Source organism: Vidua macroura, chromosome 13 (assembly GCF_024509145.1).
Source record: "Vidua macroura isolate BioBank_ID:100142 chromosome 13, ASM2450914v1, whole genome shotgun sequence".
Lineage (NCBI taxonomy): Eukaryota > Metazoa > Chordata > Aves > Passeriformes > Viduidae > Vidua > Vidua macroura.
The window spans coordinates 18,571,532-18,593,998 of record NC_071583.1 but is presented as its reverse complement, the minus strand read 5'-3'; the positions used below and the strand labels follow the sequence as shown (position 1 = coordinate 18,593,998).

The 22,467-nt window shown below is 43.2% G+C and overlaps 1 protein-coding gene across 1 annotated transcript; it reads right to left on the bottom strand.

Annotated features, from left to right (window-relative positions):
- Positions 1–524: 524 nt before the first annotated feature.
- HRH1 (histamine receptor H1) lies at positions 525–10,452 on the bottom strand. The gene is made up of 3 exons (XM_053989097.1): positions 10,440–10,452; positions 5,289–5,453; positions 525–4,267 (listed from the first exon to the last, which is right to left on the bottom strand). Exon 3 carries the CDS (start codon positions 4,208–4,210, stop codon positions 2,744–2,746), a length of 1,467 nt encoding a protein of 488 aa, XP_053845072.1. The 5' UTR covers positions 4,211–4,267; positions 5,289–5,453; positions 10,440–10,452; the 3' UTR covers positions 525–2,743.
- Positions 10,453–22,467: the final 12,015 nt, after the last annotated feature.

Sequence of the window (22,467 nt, the reverse complement as noted above, 5' to 3'; positions counted from 1 at the left end):
CCAGGTGTCCCCAGCGGCCGCGGAGCGCTCCGAGCGCGGCCTGTGCGGCTAAACTCAGTGCCAGCGCCTCTCTGTTACGGACACATACTGTAATACTGGCTTTTCGCAGGTACTAAAACGGATTTTAGATGTGTGATGTTAAAGTGACTTGGTTATAAAGATACAGTTTCTATTCCTGTTGTTAAGTAAGCTCAGTGAAATAGCTGGTGTAAGTGTGCTTGTGTTAAAATGCCTGCTGGGATGGGATAACACCCAGTGAGCACAGGATGAGGACACCTGTACAGATCTGCCAACCATCGGCACTCCCCGTCTGAAGAAAATACGGACCGTGTTTTGGACCAAAACCACGGACAGTTCTGGCCCAAAGCCCGTAACTGGAGGTGATAAGAATGGACTGAAGCCACAACCAAGGAATGTGCATGCCCTAAAAAGGCGGAACTGAGGAGGAGCCATGCTAAACAGTTCTTGGAATTTGTAAACTAGTTTGGGGAAAAGTTTACTATGCATAATTTATGAGTATGTAACAGGCTGATGCAATAGAAATGGAATATAAAGGGTGTTTCCAAAATAGCAGGTGTGCTCTTGGCTGAGAGCCGAGATGCACCCGGCCATAACAACCTTTGCTCTATGGTCCTATGGTCCTTTATTAAACTTTTAAAATTTTTACAAGAGAGTGAACGTGTTTTTCACATCTCCAAGAAATCCCCAGACTCTCATTTTCTCTGAAGCTCCGTGTCCTCTGACCTTGGCTGTCAACTGGGACACGCTGAGAACATTTTACAGGAAACCACACCTGAAATATTCTCTCGAGCCTTGGCCTTCTGTTGGTGGGAGGCTTCTTCCATTTCTCCATTTACTGAAATTTGCTTTCATCTGCTTCCTTCACATCCAGAGCCACTGGAATTGCCTGTTCAGTGAAACAAACTCAGAAATGTTCTTAGGTACTTGCTATTTAAAATAGACACTATCCCATTTCTCTGTTTTATTGTTATCTAATAGCTATAAAATGTGGTTATCACAAATCCCCTGTCTTTACTGTTAACACAGTTACACAAAGATCATGGGTAAATAGGCTTGAGATAAAAAAAAAAAATCAGGCAGCTTTATTTTGCAGGGTTTAGCTGTTTGAATGTTTATTTTTACCAAAGGTTCTGGTTGTTACAGTCACCATTTTTAGACTAATTTTCAATGATCTTGCTGAGGATTTTTCATGTATTAGTACATTTTAAGGTCAGAAAAGGCAATTTTTATGATCAACAGGACAGATTTCATGATACCTCTCAGCAGCCCTTGGGTAAATGTGTTTTTCAGCACTAATCACTGTGGCTGACTTTTATTTCCTCAGGGATCATCTAAATTACCATCCATTTTGGCCAGAATTGCTGTTGGAAATCAGAATAGAAAAAAAACAATTAAATGGCTGTGAACCTCAGCAATTGTTTGTGAAAGGTCAGGGATTAGAGCATGTGTTTCAAAAAGTTCTGTTCTCTACTCCAAAGAGGTGCATTTTACTACTTGTGCAGGTGTTCCTCCTGCAGTGAAAAAGTTGTCTGAATTCTGCAATGAATTTTGTTGGTTTTATGTTCTCTCTCTGCGTTTTGCCTTATTTCTACTAAATTTAAGATTCCTAATTGCAGTTTTTCCTGAGTGCAACTTGAAACCAAAGTCAGTTAATCTCTGAACCTTGCATGATACACTGATATAGCCTGAATTTAAGTTTATTCCTTTAGCACATTTCCCCAATGTATTAAAATGCAGATATATTAGGGCTTCTTTTAATATTGAATCCTTTAAATACAATTAAGCAACTGTTCAGAATGTGGGAAATTCTTCAGCACAACAAAAGGAATGAGAGGAATTTCTTTTTTCTTTGTAACATCAAAGCCAGCCCAGCTTTCAGTTGTACTCCAACATCTTCTTAAACTCTTTTCATCAAACATTGAGAATTCTATTATTGTGTTTTTCTCCTGAAATATTCGACAGCAAGATTTGTGAAATACAATTAAATATAAAAGGTAGAAAAGGTAAACATATTTTGTGTATAATCAGCTATATTCCTCAAGTCTAGAAACAGCAGCACACCCTTCTGGAGCAGATGGTGACAGTATATTGAGCACAGAAACTCTTTTGGGACATAAAAAAATCTACTTTTTTTCAGCAAAGTTAATGTACAGTTAATATAAGCATGATATCAAAGAGATACAGTAGGATACACACTAAAACTTGACACTTAATGAAAAGTTTGTGCTTTGGAGGAAGCTATAAATAAATAGGGGAGTCTTTTTAAACAGTTGCAAGTTTCTTTCTTCGATTGTGCAAAGTACCTCCACTTGCAAATCTCACTTCACAAGCAATGTATGTAATGGAGTAAGTTGAAAGAGAAAAATGTTTTTGGCCAATAACAGAAATGTGATTTCTTCCTTTTCTGTAGCTGAATAAGTTACAATCACTGGAGAGGTTTATTGTGCCTCCATTTCTGTGATGGGAGTGGTGGTCTCAAATGGTAAAAGGTTGACAACAGTGTAGCAGTTCATGTACTGACCTTGAGTTTTTCAGATTCGTGACCTGAAGTTGCTCTTCAAATGTGTTAAAACTATTAAATGCACATTTCCCACTTTTACTGCCACTTCTTTACAGATTACAGTTTGCCACAGTCTTTTACTGTACCCATCCTTTGAAACCGGAACATTTTGTCTGGTTGAACTCCTGGGCTGCACTTGAGCTCCAAAACCCCAGCCCAGCATCAATGAATGTGAAGGATCTTTTTAAAAGTCTTCTTGAAATTCTGGTTACAGAGAGGATAGAGGAATGGGTTTAAGGTGGAGTTGATGTAGCCCAGCCATATGGTGCCCCTGTGCAGTTCTAAGAGCTGGTTGTGGTCGTGGAATGTTATCACCATGAACAACACGAAGTAGGGGATCCAGCAGATCATGAAGGCTGCCATGATCACCCCCAGCTGCTTGGCTGCCTTCCTCTCCCTGTTCCCGTGCCGGTGGATGCTCCTGGAATGGCTGTGCAGGGCGTGCCAGGTCTTCCTCAGGAACGTCATTCCCCTGGAGTCCCTGCGCTCGCTCCTTCCCTGAGGACAGCAGGCTCCTGTAGGGCTGGGCTCTGCCTGGGGGGCCGCCTCGGTGAAGGTGTGGTTGTCTGATGCCCCGCTGGAGTCGCTGTCCTGGCAGCCAGGCTGCTCCTTATCCCCAGGTTTTTTTGTGGCACACGCCCCCCTCTTGCCTGCTCTATCCAAGCCGGGCTCAGGCTTGGCTGTGGTGAGAGAGAAACAGCTCCACTTCAGGACCTTCCCATCACACAGGGCCTTCGAAGCCTTGGCTGGGTGGCTGAAATGAAGCTCTGCCTCCACTTTTTGGGGCTCTGGGGAGCTTTGCTTGTCTGCACCAGGGGTGTTCTCACCTAAGATTTGCTCCTGGAGGCAAATATTTTTCTCATCCTTTGTCTTGGTCTGATGCATGGTGTTTTTTTCCATGGAAGCCCAGTAAGACCCATTGCTGAGCTCCCGGTGCTGGCAGTGCTTTCGAACAGCCCTGAAGATTTTGCAGTAGAACCACAACATCAGCAGGGAGGGCAGGTAGAAGTTGAAAATGGCCGCCAGCACTTTAAACCAGGTGACTTTGAAGAACTCCGTCTCGCACTTGTTTTCCTCCACCGTCCTTTGCCCGTTGTTGGCAAAAACGTGCCAGCCCAGGATGGGGATGACCCAGGTGAAGGAGAGCAGCCAGACCCCCAGGATGAGGAGCGAGGCTCTCATCTTGGTGCGGTACTTGAGGTACCTGAGCGGCTGCTGCACCGAGCGGTACCGGTCCACGCACAGGATGAAGAGGTTGAAAATCGAGGCCGTGCTGGCCACGTAATCCATGGAGAGCCAGAACAAGCAGGCTGCCAGCCCCAGGGGCCACTGGGGGCTCAGCAGGTCCACGATGTTCAGGGGCATCACGGCCACCCCCACGATCAGGTCGGCGATGGAGAGGCTCACGATGTACAAATTACCCACAGTCTGCAGCTTCTTCTCCATTTTCACGGCACACAGCACTAGAATGTTCATGACAACGGTGACCAGGGAAATGCCTCCCAGGAGCAGGCCTAGGAGCGCTGGGGGAGCGTTGCTGGAGGCCTCTGTTGTGTTGTTGGACATCTTTTTTGCGGGCACACGGAGTGAGAATCGGAGTGGGCGTCCAGGCCTTGGACCTTCAGTCATGGCTTGCACTCCTGGATGAAAACGTCTTGGGTTGCTTGGGGGTTTTTATTTCCAGAACTAGAGGAAAGAAAGAAAAACATACTCAGTCGCTGTAATAATAAGATAATAAAGCTAATTTGTGCCTCAGCTTTGCACTGTCCCTTTTAGGGCTTTCCTAAATAAAAAAAAATTACAACATTTTAAATACAGGTAATTTGTGTTTTATGAAACCCCACTAACCAATCCCAAACAGTTTTCATAGAGCTTCATCTATTTCTTCAGATCCCACAATCTGAAGAAGAAATTTAATTCCTCACAGTTTTAATTCATTATATCTCATTAAACAGCTGATCATGGACCATAACATAAACTCCATATTGGCAAACCAATTTAAAATGTGCTAGTAAAAAGCAATATTAACATATTTTGTACCAAATAATTTAAACAAGCCAGTGCTTATTTACAACCTCCGTCTAACAGTTTGAGAATCCAGCAGTTGGCAGTCAGTAGGCAGTCATTCAAATTATAGGTAATGAGTAATCTCTTCCTACACAATTTAGGCTCACACAGATTTCAAACATTTAAAGATGCCAGGCCTATTTGAGATCAAATGCAAAATAATAAGATTTTTTCAGGATTAATAAGCTTCTTCTGCTTCCCAACTGCTAACTTCATGTATTGATCCACAGTGCAGAATTGATTAATAATATTTTGCATCTTGGAGCAAATGATCAACTGACCAAATTCTGCCTCCAGTCCATTGATGAAAAATGTCTGTGAGGGTAACACACATTCTGTGCCATTTCATAGCTTGTCTATATTCTGGTAAATCTCTTAAAGCAATAAGGAAGGAAATTGGAATATATTTGCTCAAAGTATTTACACAACTCACACTGAGGTATGTACGGGATTTCTCACCCTCAGAACTCTAAACATGGCCAGAGCAATACAATGCAACAGATTGTTCAATAATCAGCATTTCCTATTGAAACTCAGTGATGCAATACTTCATTTAACTTCATCCTTTTTATTCCAGTAATCAGGGTGTAAGCTCAACCTTATGAGAGGTCAAATTCCTTCTTGCCTGTGCTTTACTCACAGGTGGGTGTCGGGAGAGGAGCTGTGTCCTTGGTGCCAGCAGCATCCATAGGCAGAGGAGACAGGAGCACCCTGGGGAGTGCTGTGATCCTGGATTCCTTCAGGCTCTGCCAGGACAATTCCTCTGTGCCAGCTGCTCACAGCTCACAGAGACCTCGAGCATCTCCTGAGAACGAGGACAGAAATGGGTGTTGAGGACAGAAATTATTCCATGGGTGTTGAGGACAGAAATGACTCCATGGATGTTGAGGACAGAATTGGTTCCATGGATGTTGAGGACAGAAATTATTCCATGGGTGTTGAGGATAGAAATGACTCCATGGGTGTTAAGGACAGAAATGGTTCCATGGATGTTGAGGACAGAAATTATTCCATGGGTGTTGAGGATAGAAATGACTCCATGGGTGTTAAGGACAGAAATGATTCCATGGGTGTTGAGGACAGAAATGACTCCATGGGTGTTAAGGACAGAAATGATTCCATGGGTGTTGAGGACAGAAATGACTCTGTGGGTGTTAAGGACAGAAATGATTCCATGGGTGTTGAGGACAGAAATGACTCCATGGGTTTTAAGGACAGAAATGATTCCATGGGTGTTGAGGACAGAAATGACTCCATGGGTTTTAAGGACAGAAATGACTCCATGGGTGTTAAGGACAGAAATGATTCCATGGGTGTTGAGGACAGAAATGACTCCATGGGTGTTAAGGACAGAAATGACTCCATGGGTGTTAAGGACAGAAATGATTCCATGGGTGTTGAGGACAGAAATGACTCCATGGGTGTTAAGGACAGAAATGATTCCATGGGTGTTGAGGACAGAAATGATTCCATGGGTGTTGAGGACAGAAATGACTCCATGGGTTTTAAGGACAGAAATGATTCCATGGGTGTTGAGGACAGAAATGACTCCATGGGTGTTAAGGACAGAAATGATTCCATGGGTGTTGAGGACAGAAATGACTCCATGGGTGTTAAGGACAGAAATGACTCCCTGGATGTTGAGGACAGAAATGATTCCATGGATGTTGGGGACAGAAATGACTCCGTGGGTGTTAAACCAGCGTGTCTTAAACCAGCATCCCAGGCTGTCTTTGTCTCCACCTCTTCAAGTGTGTTTAAGTGTAGGGGGCATGGCCAAGGCAAGGAGCTGGTGTAAGATGCTGGAACTTCACCCCCATGTACTTCCATTTAAATGCATGGCAAAATAAAGGGAGAAGAGGCAACTTTAATTAAGTCTTCAACTAAAAAAAATACCAGCAAAGAAAGCTGCCTGGTTAGACAGCTCTCTTGGTTGCTTATGGAATGCATGAACTGCATCTGGGCTTGGACTGCATGATCTCCAGAGATCCTCCCAGCCCTAACAGTTCTGGGATTCTGTGAATAAAACAGCAGAATACAGTAAATGGTGTTCACTGCTTCCCCAACCTTCTCCTTAGCACTGCTGAGGTTGGATAGGGCAGGATTTAGGGAGCAACTGGCAGAATTGATCAGGGGTGCTCCTGCTCCAAAGCAGGTTAACGTGCCCTTTCTTCAGGAGCTACTGATGTAATTCCTTATCTCTAACTCAGTTGCCAGTAGAAGAAAGCAATAATAATGAATAAATGGGGTTTAATGTTTGCACAGTTTAATTACACTGAAACAAAGTTCACTAAGACAGAACAGGTTTAAACAAAAAACAAACAAAAAAAACCCAAAAAAACCCAAAAACCAAAAAACAAAAACAAAACAAACAAACAAACAAACAAACAAACAAAAAACCACAAACAAAAAAACCCCAAAAAAACCAGCCCAAAACTTTGGATTGCTTTGTGGAAATTCTAAACCCTGACCTTACCATGAAATGCCTCCTTAATTTTTGCTGTTTGTAAAGAGCTTTTCCTACAGGGAGGCTCAGCAATCATGATTTGTTATTGTATTACATTTCCAAGGAGCAAGAATCTACTGGGAGATGCTAAGTGGATGCCTCGGTGCCTCATTAGTGCAGGTGCAATCTATTAAGCCCTGACTGAGTGGGAGAAAGTTTCCAGAAACTGGCATGTTTCTTGCTGATAGATTTTTAAGAAATTACAGCTCCAAAAAGCAAAATTCTTGTTCATCAGACTAAATTCAAGCAGAAAGTGAGATTTTAATTCAGATGGCCTTTACTCACTCTGTTCTACTTAAGAAGCTTATTTATTTCTAGTGATTTTCCCCCTAAATTATCCTTGAGTTGTTGAAAGTACTAACACACTAAAAGTTTGATTAATTTCCCTCTCAAAAACTCATTTATTTCTCTGTAAGGGAACAGTCCCTATTCAATGCCTGCCAATATTCAAGGAATATTTATGATAAAACGTAAATGAAAAAACTTGGTAAACCTGCCTGTTGCTCCCACTCAAATGACAATGTCTCAGCCCAGCCAGGACAGTTTGGAAGAGTAGCTTCAGTATCCTTCAAGCAACAGAACCAGCTACTTAATGAAACAATTTTCTACCCACCACTGTATTTACTTCCTTTTTTTTCCTAAGTAAATTTATTATGTTTAAGTTCCAGCCTTAACCTGAAATTATCAGGAGATAGAAACAGACTTTTTTTGATGCTGGCTGGCATTTTTTAAACAACTCTCTTTAACACTTGGCCTGTATTCCATGAATATTAAAAAGAGTTAACAGAAGATGGACACATTCCAAAGAATGTTTTGGCCTTCCAAATGTAAGCTCAGACTTCCATAAAACTCCTCTTTTAGCAGCTCAATTTTCTAGTTTAAGTTGTTCGAAATGTCAGTTTTTCCATGACAAAATCCAGTCTTGTCCTTGTGATAGCATTTCCCAAATATGGATTATTTTTGCCAAGAGATTGGAGGAAAAACTCATCTTGACAAGAATCCCAAAGCTTCCAGATATGGTATTAATTTTCCCTGCCTGTCTAAACATTATCAATATCAACTAATTTGTCATCAATGTGATCTCTTAGCAACAGTATTTAAATGTATTTTTCTTTAAGTACTGCTGTGCTGTCTTATATTCTTTTCTCCATCACTTGTGTGTAAAAAGAGAATTTGCTATAGGTGCCAGACCTGTGAAATCACTGCTGTAATGGCAGAAAAGCCCTTTGTGCTGTGATGCAGGAAATAAACCCTTGAGCTGTAAATCCCTTACAAACAAAGGGGAACTTCCCTGGAGTGTGGCTCCTTTAAAGCTGAGCAGCTGCAGTGGTGCCTTTCTGTTCTGGGTGTGGAACCTGTTATCCCAACTCAGTCTAGCAGGACATCTTTCCTACAAGGATAGCAAAAAAACCTTGATTTTTTTGGACTTCACCTTGTGCTACTGCTGACTCCAACCCCTGACAACTGTAAAACTTGGTGGGCTTCATCCCTCTGCATTAGAAATACAATTAACTTTTAAAAATGTAACTCACCCTGTCATTCAAACATAAAGATCTGGTTCTTTCCAAGTGGCTTGGGAGATCACTACTCACAAAAGTAAAAAATAATGTATGTGAATAAGAGCTGGGAGTTCTTTCAATGGTGAGGTTGAATCACAATAAAAAGTCTTTGGGGATTTACTTGAATTCAGCTCAAGTGAGCTTTTGGTGCTTTAGAACTGTGTGAAATCCATCACAGAAATGCACAGATTTAAAAATCCTAGTGGGTGTGAGGAGTCACTGTCTCCTTGTACAGGGAATAAAAGTAAAGCCTGTTACTGAAACATTTATTTTAGGTCACTTATTTTTTTTCATCTTTAATTTGGAACCTGTATTTTCAGTCTCTTCAAACATCTGGTGAATTTACAGTAGTAATTTGATGAGTTCCTTCATATTTTAGCAATAACTCATTGAAAATACAAAACTTTTCCTTTATAGAAATACACACCGGACTTAAACAAGCTCCTTGGTGTTTTTTGTTTTTTGTTTTTTGTTTTTTGTTTTTTTTTTTTTTTTTTTTTTTTTGTTTGGTTTTTTTTTATTTTTTGTTTTTTTTTGTTTTTGTTTTTTTTTTTTTTTTGTTTTTGTTTTTTTTTTTTTTCAGGCAGCTTTAATGATTTTTGTGGGATTAAGCAGATGGTAAAGAGGCACAAGGTTTCTAAATAGTGAGAGAGCCTGGTGTCATGCAAGTAAAATCTTTAAAAACATCTTATCCAAGAATTCCCATTCCTCTCCATCATTCCTGTGTGTAAAGGAAAGCCTGGGAAGGCTGCATCAAGAATGGGAAAAGGTTTAGGGCAGGTTATGTCCCTGCTGTAGGGCCAGACTCCTCAGGACGTGCTGGACTTGTATTTGAGGAAAGGTCTGTATGAAAATAATGCATTTTCGATTTTTCCTCGCAAGAGCACAATTGTTTTCAGAAGGGGGTGAGGGTTTAAGTTCTTTCTCGTCCTCTTTCTTCAGCCAAGCCACTGTTCTCCCTTAAAACAAGGAACCCACCCCTCCCTGCCTGTTCTTCCCTGCCATGTTCCCTTCCCTTCCCTCACCAGAAAGATGCTTGAAAGAAGAGCATAAATATTTTCTGTGCAGACAGGAACTGCCCCGAACCATCTTAATTCAAGTGTGGCCGTTAAGTACAGTGGGGAATCTGGACTTTATCCATCTGTTTCCCTTCCCTTCCTTCCCGTGTCCATCTGAGCATCCCCTCCGTGCTCTGGCCTTGCTGGCCTGACCCGCAGCGGCTCCTCTCTGCCCGGGGGCAGGGGGCGAGCCTGGGGACCTTTGGAGCTGCTGGATCTGCAGCTTGGACAAGTGTCCTCCGGGGGAAAAGCTGGCGGAGCTTCCTACAGGGTATTGCTGCACTTTTGGGGATTTTTCTTCAGCTTGGTTTGCCCCGACGGGAGACCCTTCGCTCCACGCTCCCCTCTGCTGCTCTGGGCTGGGATGCGCCGGGTAAGGAGCAGCCAGAATCTGCCAAGGGCTCCCAGTTTGTGCTGAGGAGAGTTCTCAAAAGCGGGGTGTGTTTGCTGGTGAGTTGTGCTGCTCCTGTTTGCTTTCCTCCCCCGCTCCTCTCGCTGCGCTCGGGGGGGACAAGCGAGCTCCGAGGAGCCGCCTGTGCCCCCCCAGCCTCCAATCCCCCCAATCCCTCCAATGCCCCCAGTCCCTCCAATCCCTCCAATCCCTCCAATCCCTCCCGCTGCCCCTCGCCCCAGCTCCCTCCTGCCTTTCCCCGCCGCTGGTCACTCACCAAAGCCAGGAGGAGAGCGGGCAGCGGCCGCGGCAGCTCGGGCAGCGGGGCCGGGCGGAGCCGCTCCTCCTGCCCGGGGCTGGGCTGGGCTGGGCCGGGGCGCGGCGGAGGCGGAGGATGCGATGGGAAGCGATGGAAAGCGGTGGGAAGCGATGGGATGCGGTGGGATGCGGTGGGATGCTATGAGAAGCGATGGGATGCTTTGGGAAGCGATGGGATGTGGTGAGAAGCGATGGGATGCGGTGAGAAGCGATGGGATGCTTTGGGAAGCGATGGGATGCTTTGGGACGCGGTGGGATGCTTTGGGAAGCGGTGGGATGCTTTGAGAAGCGGTGGGATGCTTTGAGAAGCGATGGGATGCGGTGAGAAGCGATGGGATGCTCTGGAAGCGATGGGATGCTTTGGGAAGCGGTGGGATGCTTTGAGAAGCGGTGGGATGCGGTGGGATGCCGGCCCCCTCCCGCCGCGGCGCTCCGGGACGCTGCCGAGGGACGCTCCGCTCTCTCCGGGGAAGAGCCCGGCTCTGGCGCTCCGCTCTGCTCTCCCCGCCCGCCGGAGAGCCCCGGGTGTGGCCGCAAACCTGTGGAAATGTGAGCTGGCTGCAGCGGGGAGGTGACGTGGGGGCTCACCCGAGGTAACCCGAGAGTCTGCGGAGCATCAGACAGCACGTCCCGATCTGGGAGCATCCCAGCCCTCATCAGTCCCAGGGCTGTCACCCTTCTCTGGTGACAGGCACTGGGGCTGACTCAGCAGTACCTGGAGTTTCTTTTAGTGGAGCTGTCTTACACAACTACTTCAAGACCTAGAAAAATCCCACATGCGTAACACATTATTGCATATTTAGCTAAACTGATGTTTTTGTGATTCACATAGGTCCAGTACATCTGCTCTGTGTTAAACATACACATAGGGTTTGGGAGATTTTTTTGCAACTATCTTACTAATATTCATTCCTTTCTTTAAGATCATGCTTATTTTTCCCTGAGTTTTAAAAACGTTTAGAAATGTGTTGCACAAAACTCTCCGTGGATTCAAACGGGGAATTTTGTTATGTAGGTCACAAAGAAATTGTGCAATGGTGTTTTTTTTGCAAACAGCATTGGTGGGCACTTGGTAACTTCATTGTTTGAGAAACTGGTGAAGAGGAGTTGTAAGCTTTGCACAATTCCTCTCCACCATAAGCAAACAGGAAAGTACAGGAAATCCCCATGTGCCTGCCCTCAGCCTAAGAGGATAATATCCACTGCCAAAAAGTGCAACTCTCAGCAAAGTGTTACATCCATTAACTCCTTTCTTGGTGTTACTAAGGCAGTCTTTTTGCTCTTGAATTGTTCCCTGTCCCACTGCAATTATGATAAGCCCAATTTGGGTTTTGGGACCCATCTTGGGTCCTGTCTCTGGGTGTCAGAGCAGGGACCAGGCTCTGCTCGGTGGTGCTGAGAAACAGAAGAGGGGAAGTGATGCCCAGGAAGTTCCACCTGGACAGGAGGCACAACTTTTCCCCTGGGCAGTGACCACGCACCGGCTGGATTGTGCAGTGAGGGTGTGGAGTGTCCCTCCCTGGGGGTGTTCCAGAGCTGTGTGCACACAACCCTGTCCACGTGCCCTGGGATGGCCCTGCTGGAGCAGGAGGGGGCACCTGAGCCATGCTGGCATTCTGTGCTGAGAGCCTTTGCCCTGGAAATGGTTGTGCAAGAGATGAAAGTCTTTTCTTGCTGGGGCCTGTACACAGCACTTGAAGAACAAGTTGTGTGCTCCCAGCCCCACTGCCCACCCCAGGATGTTTCTGCAGCAGTTTCCTCTTCAGTCTCCTTTGCTGTTTGACCTTTTTGCCGAGTGCAAACAGGTTTCAGGTAGCACACTGTAAATCAGGGATGTTTATAACTTTTTATATAACACTGATTTGCAACTGTTCTGTGTGTTTATTCTCCTTTGGACCTCTTCCATGCAGACAAAGCTTCCTGCAAGCACCACCAGAGATGGAGGCCTTAACCCCCTGCTGAAGTGTTGCTGTGAGATGTTCCTGTCTCCCAGCAAACGTGTTTGTTCCAAACTGGATTTAACCTCCTTTAGAACGCCAGGGGCTTTGTGCTGCTGAAGGTAGAACTGGAATTTGCATTTATATGGAAAGGACCAAAGTAAAGCACAGAATCCCAGCATGGCTCAGGCTGGAAGTGACCACAGGGACTCAGCTGGTGCCACCTCCCTGCTCCAGTAGGACCATCCCAGGGCATGTGGATGGGATTGTGTGCACACAGCTCTGGAATATCCCCGGGGAGGAGACCCCAGAGCCTCTCAGTCTCTGCTCAAGGCTGGGCAGAGGGACAGGATGGCTCCAGATGTGCCCCCAGGGCTGGGCACAGGGGCAGGATAGTTCCAGATGTGCTCGCAGGGCTGGGCACAGGGGCAGGATAGTTCCAGATGTGCCCCCAGGGCTGGGCACAGGGGCCGGGTCACTCCAGATGTGCCCCCAGGGCTGGGCACAGGGGCAGGATCCCTCCCTGACCTGCTGGGAGTGCTCTTCCTGATGTCCCCAGGATGCCACTGGCCTCCCTGTCCCCAGGACACCCTGCTGGTCACAGCCTGGAAGAGCTCCAGTTGTCACGGGAAGGAGCCCGGGGATGTGCCTCTATTGTCTCATGCCCAGAGCTCTGTATTTATTTTGAAATTGTAATTTGCATTGCCAGGCAATACAAAAGTTGTCATAACATGTGAACAAGCTCACAGAGGATTACCGATAAGAGTTTCACAAAATACTCCTACAAATTCAGCAGGCTGTTACAAATTTCTCAGGCTTTTCAAGCTTCCTCTTAAAAACTTCCAACCCAGGCTACTTTTGCTGGAGGATTCTGAAGAAATCCTATTTCAAACAAGCTCTGATGGAATTTCAAACAAAGCAAATGGATTATGGTCTGAGACATGGAGCCCTCTTGATTTACACCACCATTACTTTTTATTTGGGAAAACTGAGCAACAGGCTAATAATAGTGCAAGTGTTTGAGTGTTTGCCAGGGTTTTTTTAAATGTTCATTGTGTCGGCATGCCCACTATTCTTGTTTTTAATTCTGCATATTAAACTTCAGAGTACTGCAAGCAATTATTAAAGTAGATTTTTGGATTTAATTGACAGGTTTGTATTTATAATAAATAATAAATAGTAAATTAATCCACTCATGCAGATGAGTGAATCTTTGTGAATTCTTTTTGATGCCCATTATGCCAAAAGTAGTGATTCATGATAGCTGAAATCTGGGTTGGGGTGGTTTTTCTGTATTTTCTTCTATTGATTCTTTTGGATGCAAGCATTCTGTTGCCAGCACGTATTTGAAATATCTGTAAGCTTTATCTCTTTAATGATCTCAGTGACTTGCTGCTTCCAACTCACATAAACCATTCAGTTATTGTGCATAACTTGCCAATTTGGGAGACTACTTAATGTCATTAAATTCACTTAGCAATTTTTTTTTCTCATTGAAAAATTGCCTATTGGATTGGCTTTATCCCCCTCTCTCTCTTTTGGTTGTCTCTCTTTTTAAAATTACCAAAACATTTAGTTAGCATATATAATATTTATATTATTTATATATTTATATTATTTATATAATTATTTGTGTTCATATTTATGACTGAGCCCAATAAATGTGAAGCTGTGCACCTATAGATCCTGGGAGTGGAAGATGAAGCCCACGTTTCTTAGTCTCAAATTAAACACCTGCAAAGCAAAAGCTGAGCTGCAAAACATCATCTTAAGAGCATCCTAAGCATTCATGGAGCTGAAAAAGGAGGCACGTGGGTCCCAGCCACGTTTGTGCAGTTATAAATGCTTCTATAAATGAATTTATAATGGACTCACCCATATCCCCTTTCCCTCAGGTCAGGCTGCAGAAAAATGAGTCAGGCAAGTTAAATTTGATACTCCCTGACCAGGACTTCTGGTGTGAGGTTTGAACTCTGACTCCACATTTGTTTTGTGCTGGTTCTTCACCTGTTGGGTGTTATTTTTATCCTTAGGGGTTGCTTTGTTATCAGTGGATCCACGGCATTGCTATATAAACATGAAGTATTTAATACTTTAAATAAATTAATTAATTAAAAAAAAGAATTTAATTTTTCTGGTGCTGCCTTTAATATAAATCAACGAATAGAGGTATAATGGATATTATCTTTGCTAAACAGCCTCCAGTGACCTTTTTTTGTTGGGTTTTTTTTTGGTTTGTTTGGACAGTCTGGTGGGTGTTTTGTTTGGACAGTTCTGAGAAATGGAGCTCTGGGATGTATAAATCATATAAAAATCCAATTATAAAATAAAATTTTATCCCATATAAAATTCCCATTATAGTTCCAACGTGCCAGGCACCTCTGGGAAATCTGTTTAAGTGTAGGTGAATGCCCTACCTGTCCGTTTGGCTGGTCAATTTTTCAGCCATAGGTCAAACACATTCACATGGAAAAGTTAACTGCAAGTTCCTGAGAATATCAGCAGCAATTACACCCTTAGAGATCTGTGAAGTGGCAAAATTTCCCTAGAAATCTCAAAATAGTAATCTTCAGAAAACACTTGAGAACTTGGCTTTTGGGACTGAAATTGCCCGATTTTTGTCTTGCAGATTGTGAGAGGCCCTGCCCCAGATAAACGGGGAGATTTATTCTATTTTATAAATATGCTCAGTGTTTCTTTGTGCTTACAGCGAGGGATTTGTTCTGGCATGGGATAAAACACTGCTGTCAGAGAAACTGCACAGCAAAGATAAGTGGAGATAAGAAACAGCTTTCTACCCATTTCAAAGGGCTCTATTGTGTCACAAGGGCTGAAGAGATATTAACCATAAGCAGGAGGGGAAAAAAAAGGAGTTTTGCTGTCTGAAAGCTCCTTGGTTCTGGAATAGGGGAGGAAGAAAAGTGCTGAGGGACAAAGGTGGTGTGTAATCACTCAGACATCCATCCAGAGCAAACTGCTCCTTCCCTGTCTTCCACCTCCAGTGGATTGTTTGAGCTGGGATATCACACCCTGACCTCCCAATTCCAGCTCTTTCAGGCAGAAATCCTGAAAGAAAGCTCCCAATCCACACTCTGTCCCAGAGGGATTCGTGCCCCTCCTGGAGCTGGCCAGCCCTGGCTCTGTTCAATTTTAGGAAGCTTCCAGGGATGGGAATTCCACCTCCTCTTCACTCTGGTCACTACTCCCCTAATGTGAAGTTCAGGCACTGAATAAATGAGATTATGGGGTAAAACACTAAAGGGGGTCGTGGTTAACCTTGATGGGTCTCATTGGGAATGGAAGTGGAGGAAGGAATGAGGTAGGCAGCCTGGAAATAGTCTGACCATTTTTTAACACCATGAAATAAATCTATTATGGCAGTGTATATATTGAATAAACCTCTGATATTTTAACCAAGGGAATAAGGCTAAGAAAGTGTCATTACAAATAATGCTATTTTAGTTATTCAGTTTAAATATGAAAAGAAGAACTTTTGGTGTGGGAAATCATACTTTCATCCTGAGCTGACTGTTTGCATCTGTGGTTTAAATCTCTTTGCATGGTTTGGGGGTTGTTGTGAGCCAGGGAACACAGTCAGCCTACAAATTATGATGGGCATGGGTGTGGGGCTGAGTCACAGAACAAGCCAGTATGGGAAGGTTGGACAAAATTTCATTGTCATTCATTTTTTGGGGTCTTTGCATTCAGTCTGAGCTTTTCCACATAGGGATACAAAGGGTAGAGGGTGAATCCCTGGTGAAAATAAATAATCCTCCTTCCAGACCCCCCAATTTTCCTGTCGTGAACAGAACATAATCCGAAAACTAAAAGGTCACGTCCGTGATTAATGCCAAATAAAGAAACCAGATTCAGTTTTCTAATTCAATCAAAGTCAATATTTCCTAGTGAAAATACTTCCATTTCTCCATGCATGGATGTTGATATGCAGAGTTTTCTCCAAAGGAGATGAGTTTAATTTATTTCAGACTGTGACAAGAGACAAGAAAAATCAGTTTCTGTAACATGGGAGCATTGTGGAAGCTCCTGAAAGGAAGAAGTAAAAGAACCTTGATTTTTTTTCAGATCTGTGACTCTGCAGAGTTTTTCTTTTTATAGTTTTTGTAAAGAATGGAAACACCTTGTGGGGGGAATTTTTTTGGGATTTCTTTGGTTTGTTTGTGTTTTCTAGTATTCAGCCACCACATAAATAGATTATTCATATTAATGCTTCTCCTATGGACTGTTCCAGCATCTCTGCTTTTGACCTTCTAAGAGCTGGCTGTGCTGGAGATTTCCAGAAATTCTGGACTTTGATTGCTGTTTTCCACTGTCTTTCTTTACTTCTGATGCTATTGAGTGAATGTTTGCTTTACATTGCTGTAATTTCCAACATAAATACTGTTTATATTCTTGCCGCCACACTGGAGCTGTTAAGGTGGGTAATTGCCCATGAATTTTAAACAAAACTGGCTGATTGTCTCTGTGGAAGAACAGAAACTGGCCAGGAAGAGGATTCTGTTCTTTTCTAATTCCATCTGTCTGCAGGTGATGATCTGTTTTTAGCTGGAGCTGAAAGGTGAGCCTCGTTCCACACCAGGCACTGAAACATAAATGCCTTTTAAAAACACACAGGTGCTTTTTTAGTGAACCACAGAGCTCTTTTTAGCCATTAAGCCACCATAAACCACATGAAAGTGCTCATAGGCCACTGTCTGATGCTTACAGTTTTAAAATATGAATTTAAATCTGTGTCTTATTGATACTAGAAAACATGAGGAGTTTTGTGTCCTGAAAAGCAGTCTGGGGGAATGAGTAATTTTGAGAAGCTTCACTTTTGCTGGTCAAAAGTCCTAAGTTTTAGATACTTAATGAAGTTCTTAGTGTTTGGTAATTGTGTTTTGGGAAGGAAGAAGAAAGACTTTCATGTTCAAGATAAGGGAAATAAAATTATGTTCTGCCCCTGTGTATTGAAGGAAGATGGTGGAAATGAGAACATTCAATTGGCTTTTGTTGGCAGGGGGCCAGGGGCAAGAGGAAAGGAAATTATTTTAGATCCTGAAGAGACTTGGAGGAGCTGAAACTTGAATTTGGCCTCGACTGAATTCAGCAAAGAGAAACTGAGTTGTTTTCACAGATACCTTTGAGTTTTTAGGGATGAAAAGTTGCTTCTTCCCACTCCCTGCTTTTCTTCATTGAGAAGTTTTTGAAAAACTTTTCATCCTGAAAATTGCCTCAGGATTGTCCTTGCCTCAGGAAGTCCAACATATCCTGGATGTGTGTGTGTGTGTGGACAAGATATATGTTAGATATTTATAAGCGTACACATTACTTCTGGGTGATATATTCAGAATTAATCATGTAGGGAATGACACAGACCTGCCAGGAGAGCTCACTGATTTATGATTCAGTGCTTCAGACTCTTCTGAGATGGTTTCAGTAGGAAGGAACAGTGGCTGATTGCATTTCCTGGGCAAGATTCCACACAAAGCCCGAGCTCAGCTTCAGGGAATTCTGGAGCTCAGTACCGCAAGGGAAATAAAAAATTAAATCAGTGTTGAGGAGCCACTCTCCTTTGTGCCTGCAGTGGTGGCAGAAATATTTCCTTGGAGGAGGAGCAGTGGAGGAAAGAGTTCAGAGTTTTTTAGGTGATTCTCAGCAGGTTGTTCCTGAGCTGTGCTCACAGTTTCTTATCTCAGCACCTGGAGAAGTTCTACTGATGGCAGTGAAGAGCTCTTCTGGTCTCTGATGGAAAATAATTAGTGATGCTCCTTTTGGTGATGCTGAAAAACAGCCTGAGAAGTGGAAATGTGTAATTTTCATTGTCCAGATCCATAATTCCCAGTGAATGGGTGTATTTATAAATGTTTTATTTAGTGTGGAACTGTGTGTCTATTCCTCTGTATGGCTTTATGTATGTCAGAAGGAGGTGAGTGTGGTTTTATTCTCATTACATAAATAAATGTAGTCATTCTCCCATTATTTTTTCCTTCAGGGCATCCTATTTTTCATATTTAATTTCTTCCTAAGCTCAGTTCACAGGATAGGAAGCAAATATTACATGTATGAATTTATGATTGCAAGTAAGTGATGATAGGTAATATATATAATATTTAATAATTTGCCTATACCAACTTCTCCCACTCATTTTTCGCACACTTGATTATGATTCCTAATTGCATTTTCCCTTCTACCCCATTTCCACATGAAAATATAAAACCTGTGGCAACGCAGATTTGGTTTAACACTGATTTTGCAGAGGTGTCAGTTGGGTGTCACTTATGGGGTTGTTTTAGGAACAATCTGGTGCTGTGCCCATGCTGTGGGGCTGATCCTGGGGATCAGAACACTCCCGAGTTTCCTTTGCAGTTCACTAAACCACTTTCCTTGGGTGCTTTGTGGTGGACAAAGGAGCTGCATTCCAGGCTGGCTGTTTCTGACTCCTGAAATCCCTTTGCAGGCAATAGGTGCAACCTTGTCTAGTTCACATCTCAAAGAGAAGCTGTACAAATTTAATAACTCCTGGCCAATAATTCCCTCCCACTTTAGCAAACCCAGGGTGCCCTTTATAGCTGTACATGTGCCAGCTGGATTATTTGCATTCCACCTGCCTGTAACTATCCTCTATTTCTCGTCTGGATTTGATATTATTCATTTTTTTTTTCCCTCCTGTGATGCTGGGTAATTTTTGTGTGCTTTTTACTCTTCTGAGCCCTGTAACAACCTGTACAACACCCCCTTGCTCTGCTCAGGTCAGAGCCCACCTGCAGAGCTGCCCCAGCCTGGCCAGCCCTGGAGGGACCTGGAGCTGCTGCAGAGAGCCCAGAGGAGCTCCAGGAGGAGCAGAGGATGGAGCAGCTCTGCTGGCAGGAAAGGCTGGCACAGCTGGCATTGCTCACCTGGGCAGGAGAAGCTTTGGGGTGAGCTCAGGGTGGCCTTGCAGGGCCTGGAGGGGCTGCAGGAAAGATGGAGAGAGATGATTTACAAGTGCCAGGACACGGGGAATGGCTTCACACTGGCAGAGGGCAGGGCTGGATGGGAGATTGGGCAGGAATTGTTCCTTGGCAGGGTGGGCAGCCCTGGCACAGGTGCCCAGAGCAGCTGTGGCTGCCCCTGGATCCCTGGCAGTGCCCAAGGCCAGGCTGGACAGGGCTGGAGCAGCCTGGGACAGTGGGAGGTGTCCCTGCCATGGCAGGGGGGGCACTGGAGGGGCTTTGAGGTCCCAAACCAGTCCGTGCAGTGCACAACAAGTTTCCTCTCGAGGTAGCAGATGCTGCAGCAAGAAACTGCTGTGGGCACGTGGCACATAGCAGGTCTCTTAATGCCCTTCAAAGGCACTAATTGCTCTCCAATCTACATTTGTTGTCTGAGAGGTGAATCAATTTCAAAGTAGCAAATGCACTAAAATCGCCTCACTTCCAAGAATTGAAACCTTAGCTGATTTTAATTTATCTGAAAAGCAGAGAGAATATTATTCTAAAAATATTATTTTAAGTCTGAGTGCAATTTTCTTTGCTTGGTGGCTGAGTGCTGTTGTGACAGGTTCTTAGTGCTGAGAATATTTTTATTTTTTCTCATTAGACATTTATTTTCCATAAGCCAAGTCTTTAAGATGCTCAAATCAGGCTGCCTTTCTAATACATTATTCTACGTGCTTCCAGTTCTTATATCTGACAGAGGAAAGAGCAGGAGATCCTTGTCCTTGTAACACAGAAAATATTGGATTTGTTTCCCAATTGATGGGTATATTAATATCTGTAAAATGTGACTTGATTCAACCTAAGATCTGTAAAAATACTCCAATTTAAGTGGACTTACCTAAACAACTTTTAATTTATTCTTATACTGTATTTGATGCCAAAAACTGCAGATATGAGTGAGAAAGTGAAATCTGTTCACACTAAGAATTAAGGTTAAAGCCAAGATGCCTTCCTAACCAAGCCAACAGCTTTTATGAGGAAAAAGATTTTATACAACCACTGAATGTGATCACTTGGGGGAAAGGTGCTGTAGCTGCAACAGGAGTGATTAAAAGGATTATGTCAGATCTCTGTTGTTTCCTAAGTGCAGGGTCTAAACATTGAACCACTTAAACTCTGATTATTTCCCTCTTTTAAAATTCTTTTTCCCCCCTAATTATTACTTGGCTCTGAAGAAGCAACAGGAAGAAACCTGGCAGCCAGAACAAAATATTTCTATATTAATTTTCCATTAGGTTGTTTGTGACAGAGGAGTAAATGTGGTTTTTGCCATTTAAAAGGCAGCTACAGGTGGCACTCAGGGACATGATTTAGTGGTGGACTTGGCACTTCTGGGTGTGATTGATGCTCTTAGAGGTCTTTTCCCACCTAAATTGATTCTCTGATCACACATTTGTATCTTAAATATGCTTTAAGGGGAGAGGAAAATGAACCAAGCTGTTTGAAATGTTTCATTAATGCTTCTTGAGGATGGTGATGGCACAAAAAGCATCTCAGGAACCACAGTGCAGGTTGGCATCAGCTCCATCAGCACTTTGGAGGTCACAGGGTTGGCAAATACCTTTAATTTCAGCTTACATATCCTTCACAGAAAATGTGTGAAGGAATACTGAAAGCAAAGCTGATAAAAAATCCAAAATCCCTTTTCAGGAGAATTAAACTTCCAAGGAAAGAGGGAGTTTCAGCTGTTCTCAGGGTTTTGGAGGCAGAGATTGCTTTCCTCTTTGTTTTTGCTGCCATTAGAAGGAATCTGAATCATTTTAAGGCTTGGTTTTGGCAGCATTTTGCATCTTTCTTTTGCAAGTATTGTCTTTGGGAATTGTCTCTTCCCGTGGCTGCTCCTCGTAAGCTTTTCAGGGCTGAAAGGTGCTAAATGCTAAAATATTTCCAAGTGGTTTGTATCCAAATTATCTCAGTTCAGTTGTGGTGAATTTGACCAAAAAGACACCAAAAATCTGGAGCCAGGTTTCATTTAGCATCCTTGCTCGTTCTTACAGAGTTCTTGAAATGGACAAATGTAGCAAATGGGTACAAATCTTTTCACAGATCCTTGTGCTACAGCCACAGAAATTCACTTTTCCAGGTATTTAGGGCTCTTTCCAGTAAAATACATAAATTAAGTTCAGGATAATATAAGAACATAGGTGACAATCCACATGGCTTGACCACATCTGGGAGTTGCTCTCCTCATGAATCAGACTGATTTTTTGTGCTGTGAGGAAGGGCAATTGGGCCATGCAGGAGAATCTTTGGGAAACATCCTGGATTGTACTTGTGAGGGGAAAAAAAGTACACTGAGAAATGCCTTACACTCGTGAAAAATGTAAAAAATAGCACCAGAAACTGTTGCAGCGTTTTGCTGCTGTTTTGTGCACAAGGTGTGGTGTTTGTGGAATTCATTGCCCTGCCCTAGATTTAAAAGTCTACTTAAAACCTATTTACATAAAACCTATGTAAAAAAAATATTTATGAGTGATAAGGGTTCTTAATAATTGCAAGATGGATTGAGGGAGACAGAAGGGCTTTCAGTGGCAGATTAAATGCTTTTTCAGACACTTTATCCTGTTGTTTTCACCTTCTACTGCATGTACTGTTTATTATTTTGTTTCAAAACAAAAAGGTTGGTCTCATCTGTGCACTTATCCTTGCATCTCTGGGGTGGAACTGGGAGGGGAGTTCAAGGTGAAAAGTTTTCTAGAGCAGCTTGAGCTGAGCTCAGAAAGGGATTGCTGGAACTCAAAATTCCTTTCCTCCCCTTCCTTTGCCCCAGTCTGTGCATTTATCTGAAGGCATTTTGTTATTTCTCTGTTCATACAACTTTGAACAGAGATTTGTTTTGAGGCAAAGTTCAGCAGAATTTTAGTAGTGGAAAGCATTCTGAACACAGAGTGCTCTGAAGTGCAAGAAATTAAGTTCACAAACCTAAGCATGGCCTAGAAACAAGTTTTATCTATCTATCTATCTATCTATCTATCTATCTATCTATCTATCTATCTATAAAACTGAAACAAAGTAGAAAATGATCCCAGGGGGAAAAAAGCCACTAAATGAACGATTTGTCCTCTGCTCACAG

Coding starts and splice junctions, on each gene's coding strand:
- HRH1 (XM_053989097.1), bottom strand. CDS start 4,210: ATGACTGAAGGTCCAAGGCCTGGACGCCCACTCCGATTCTCACTCCGT.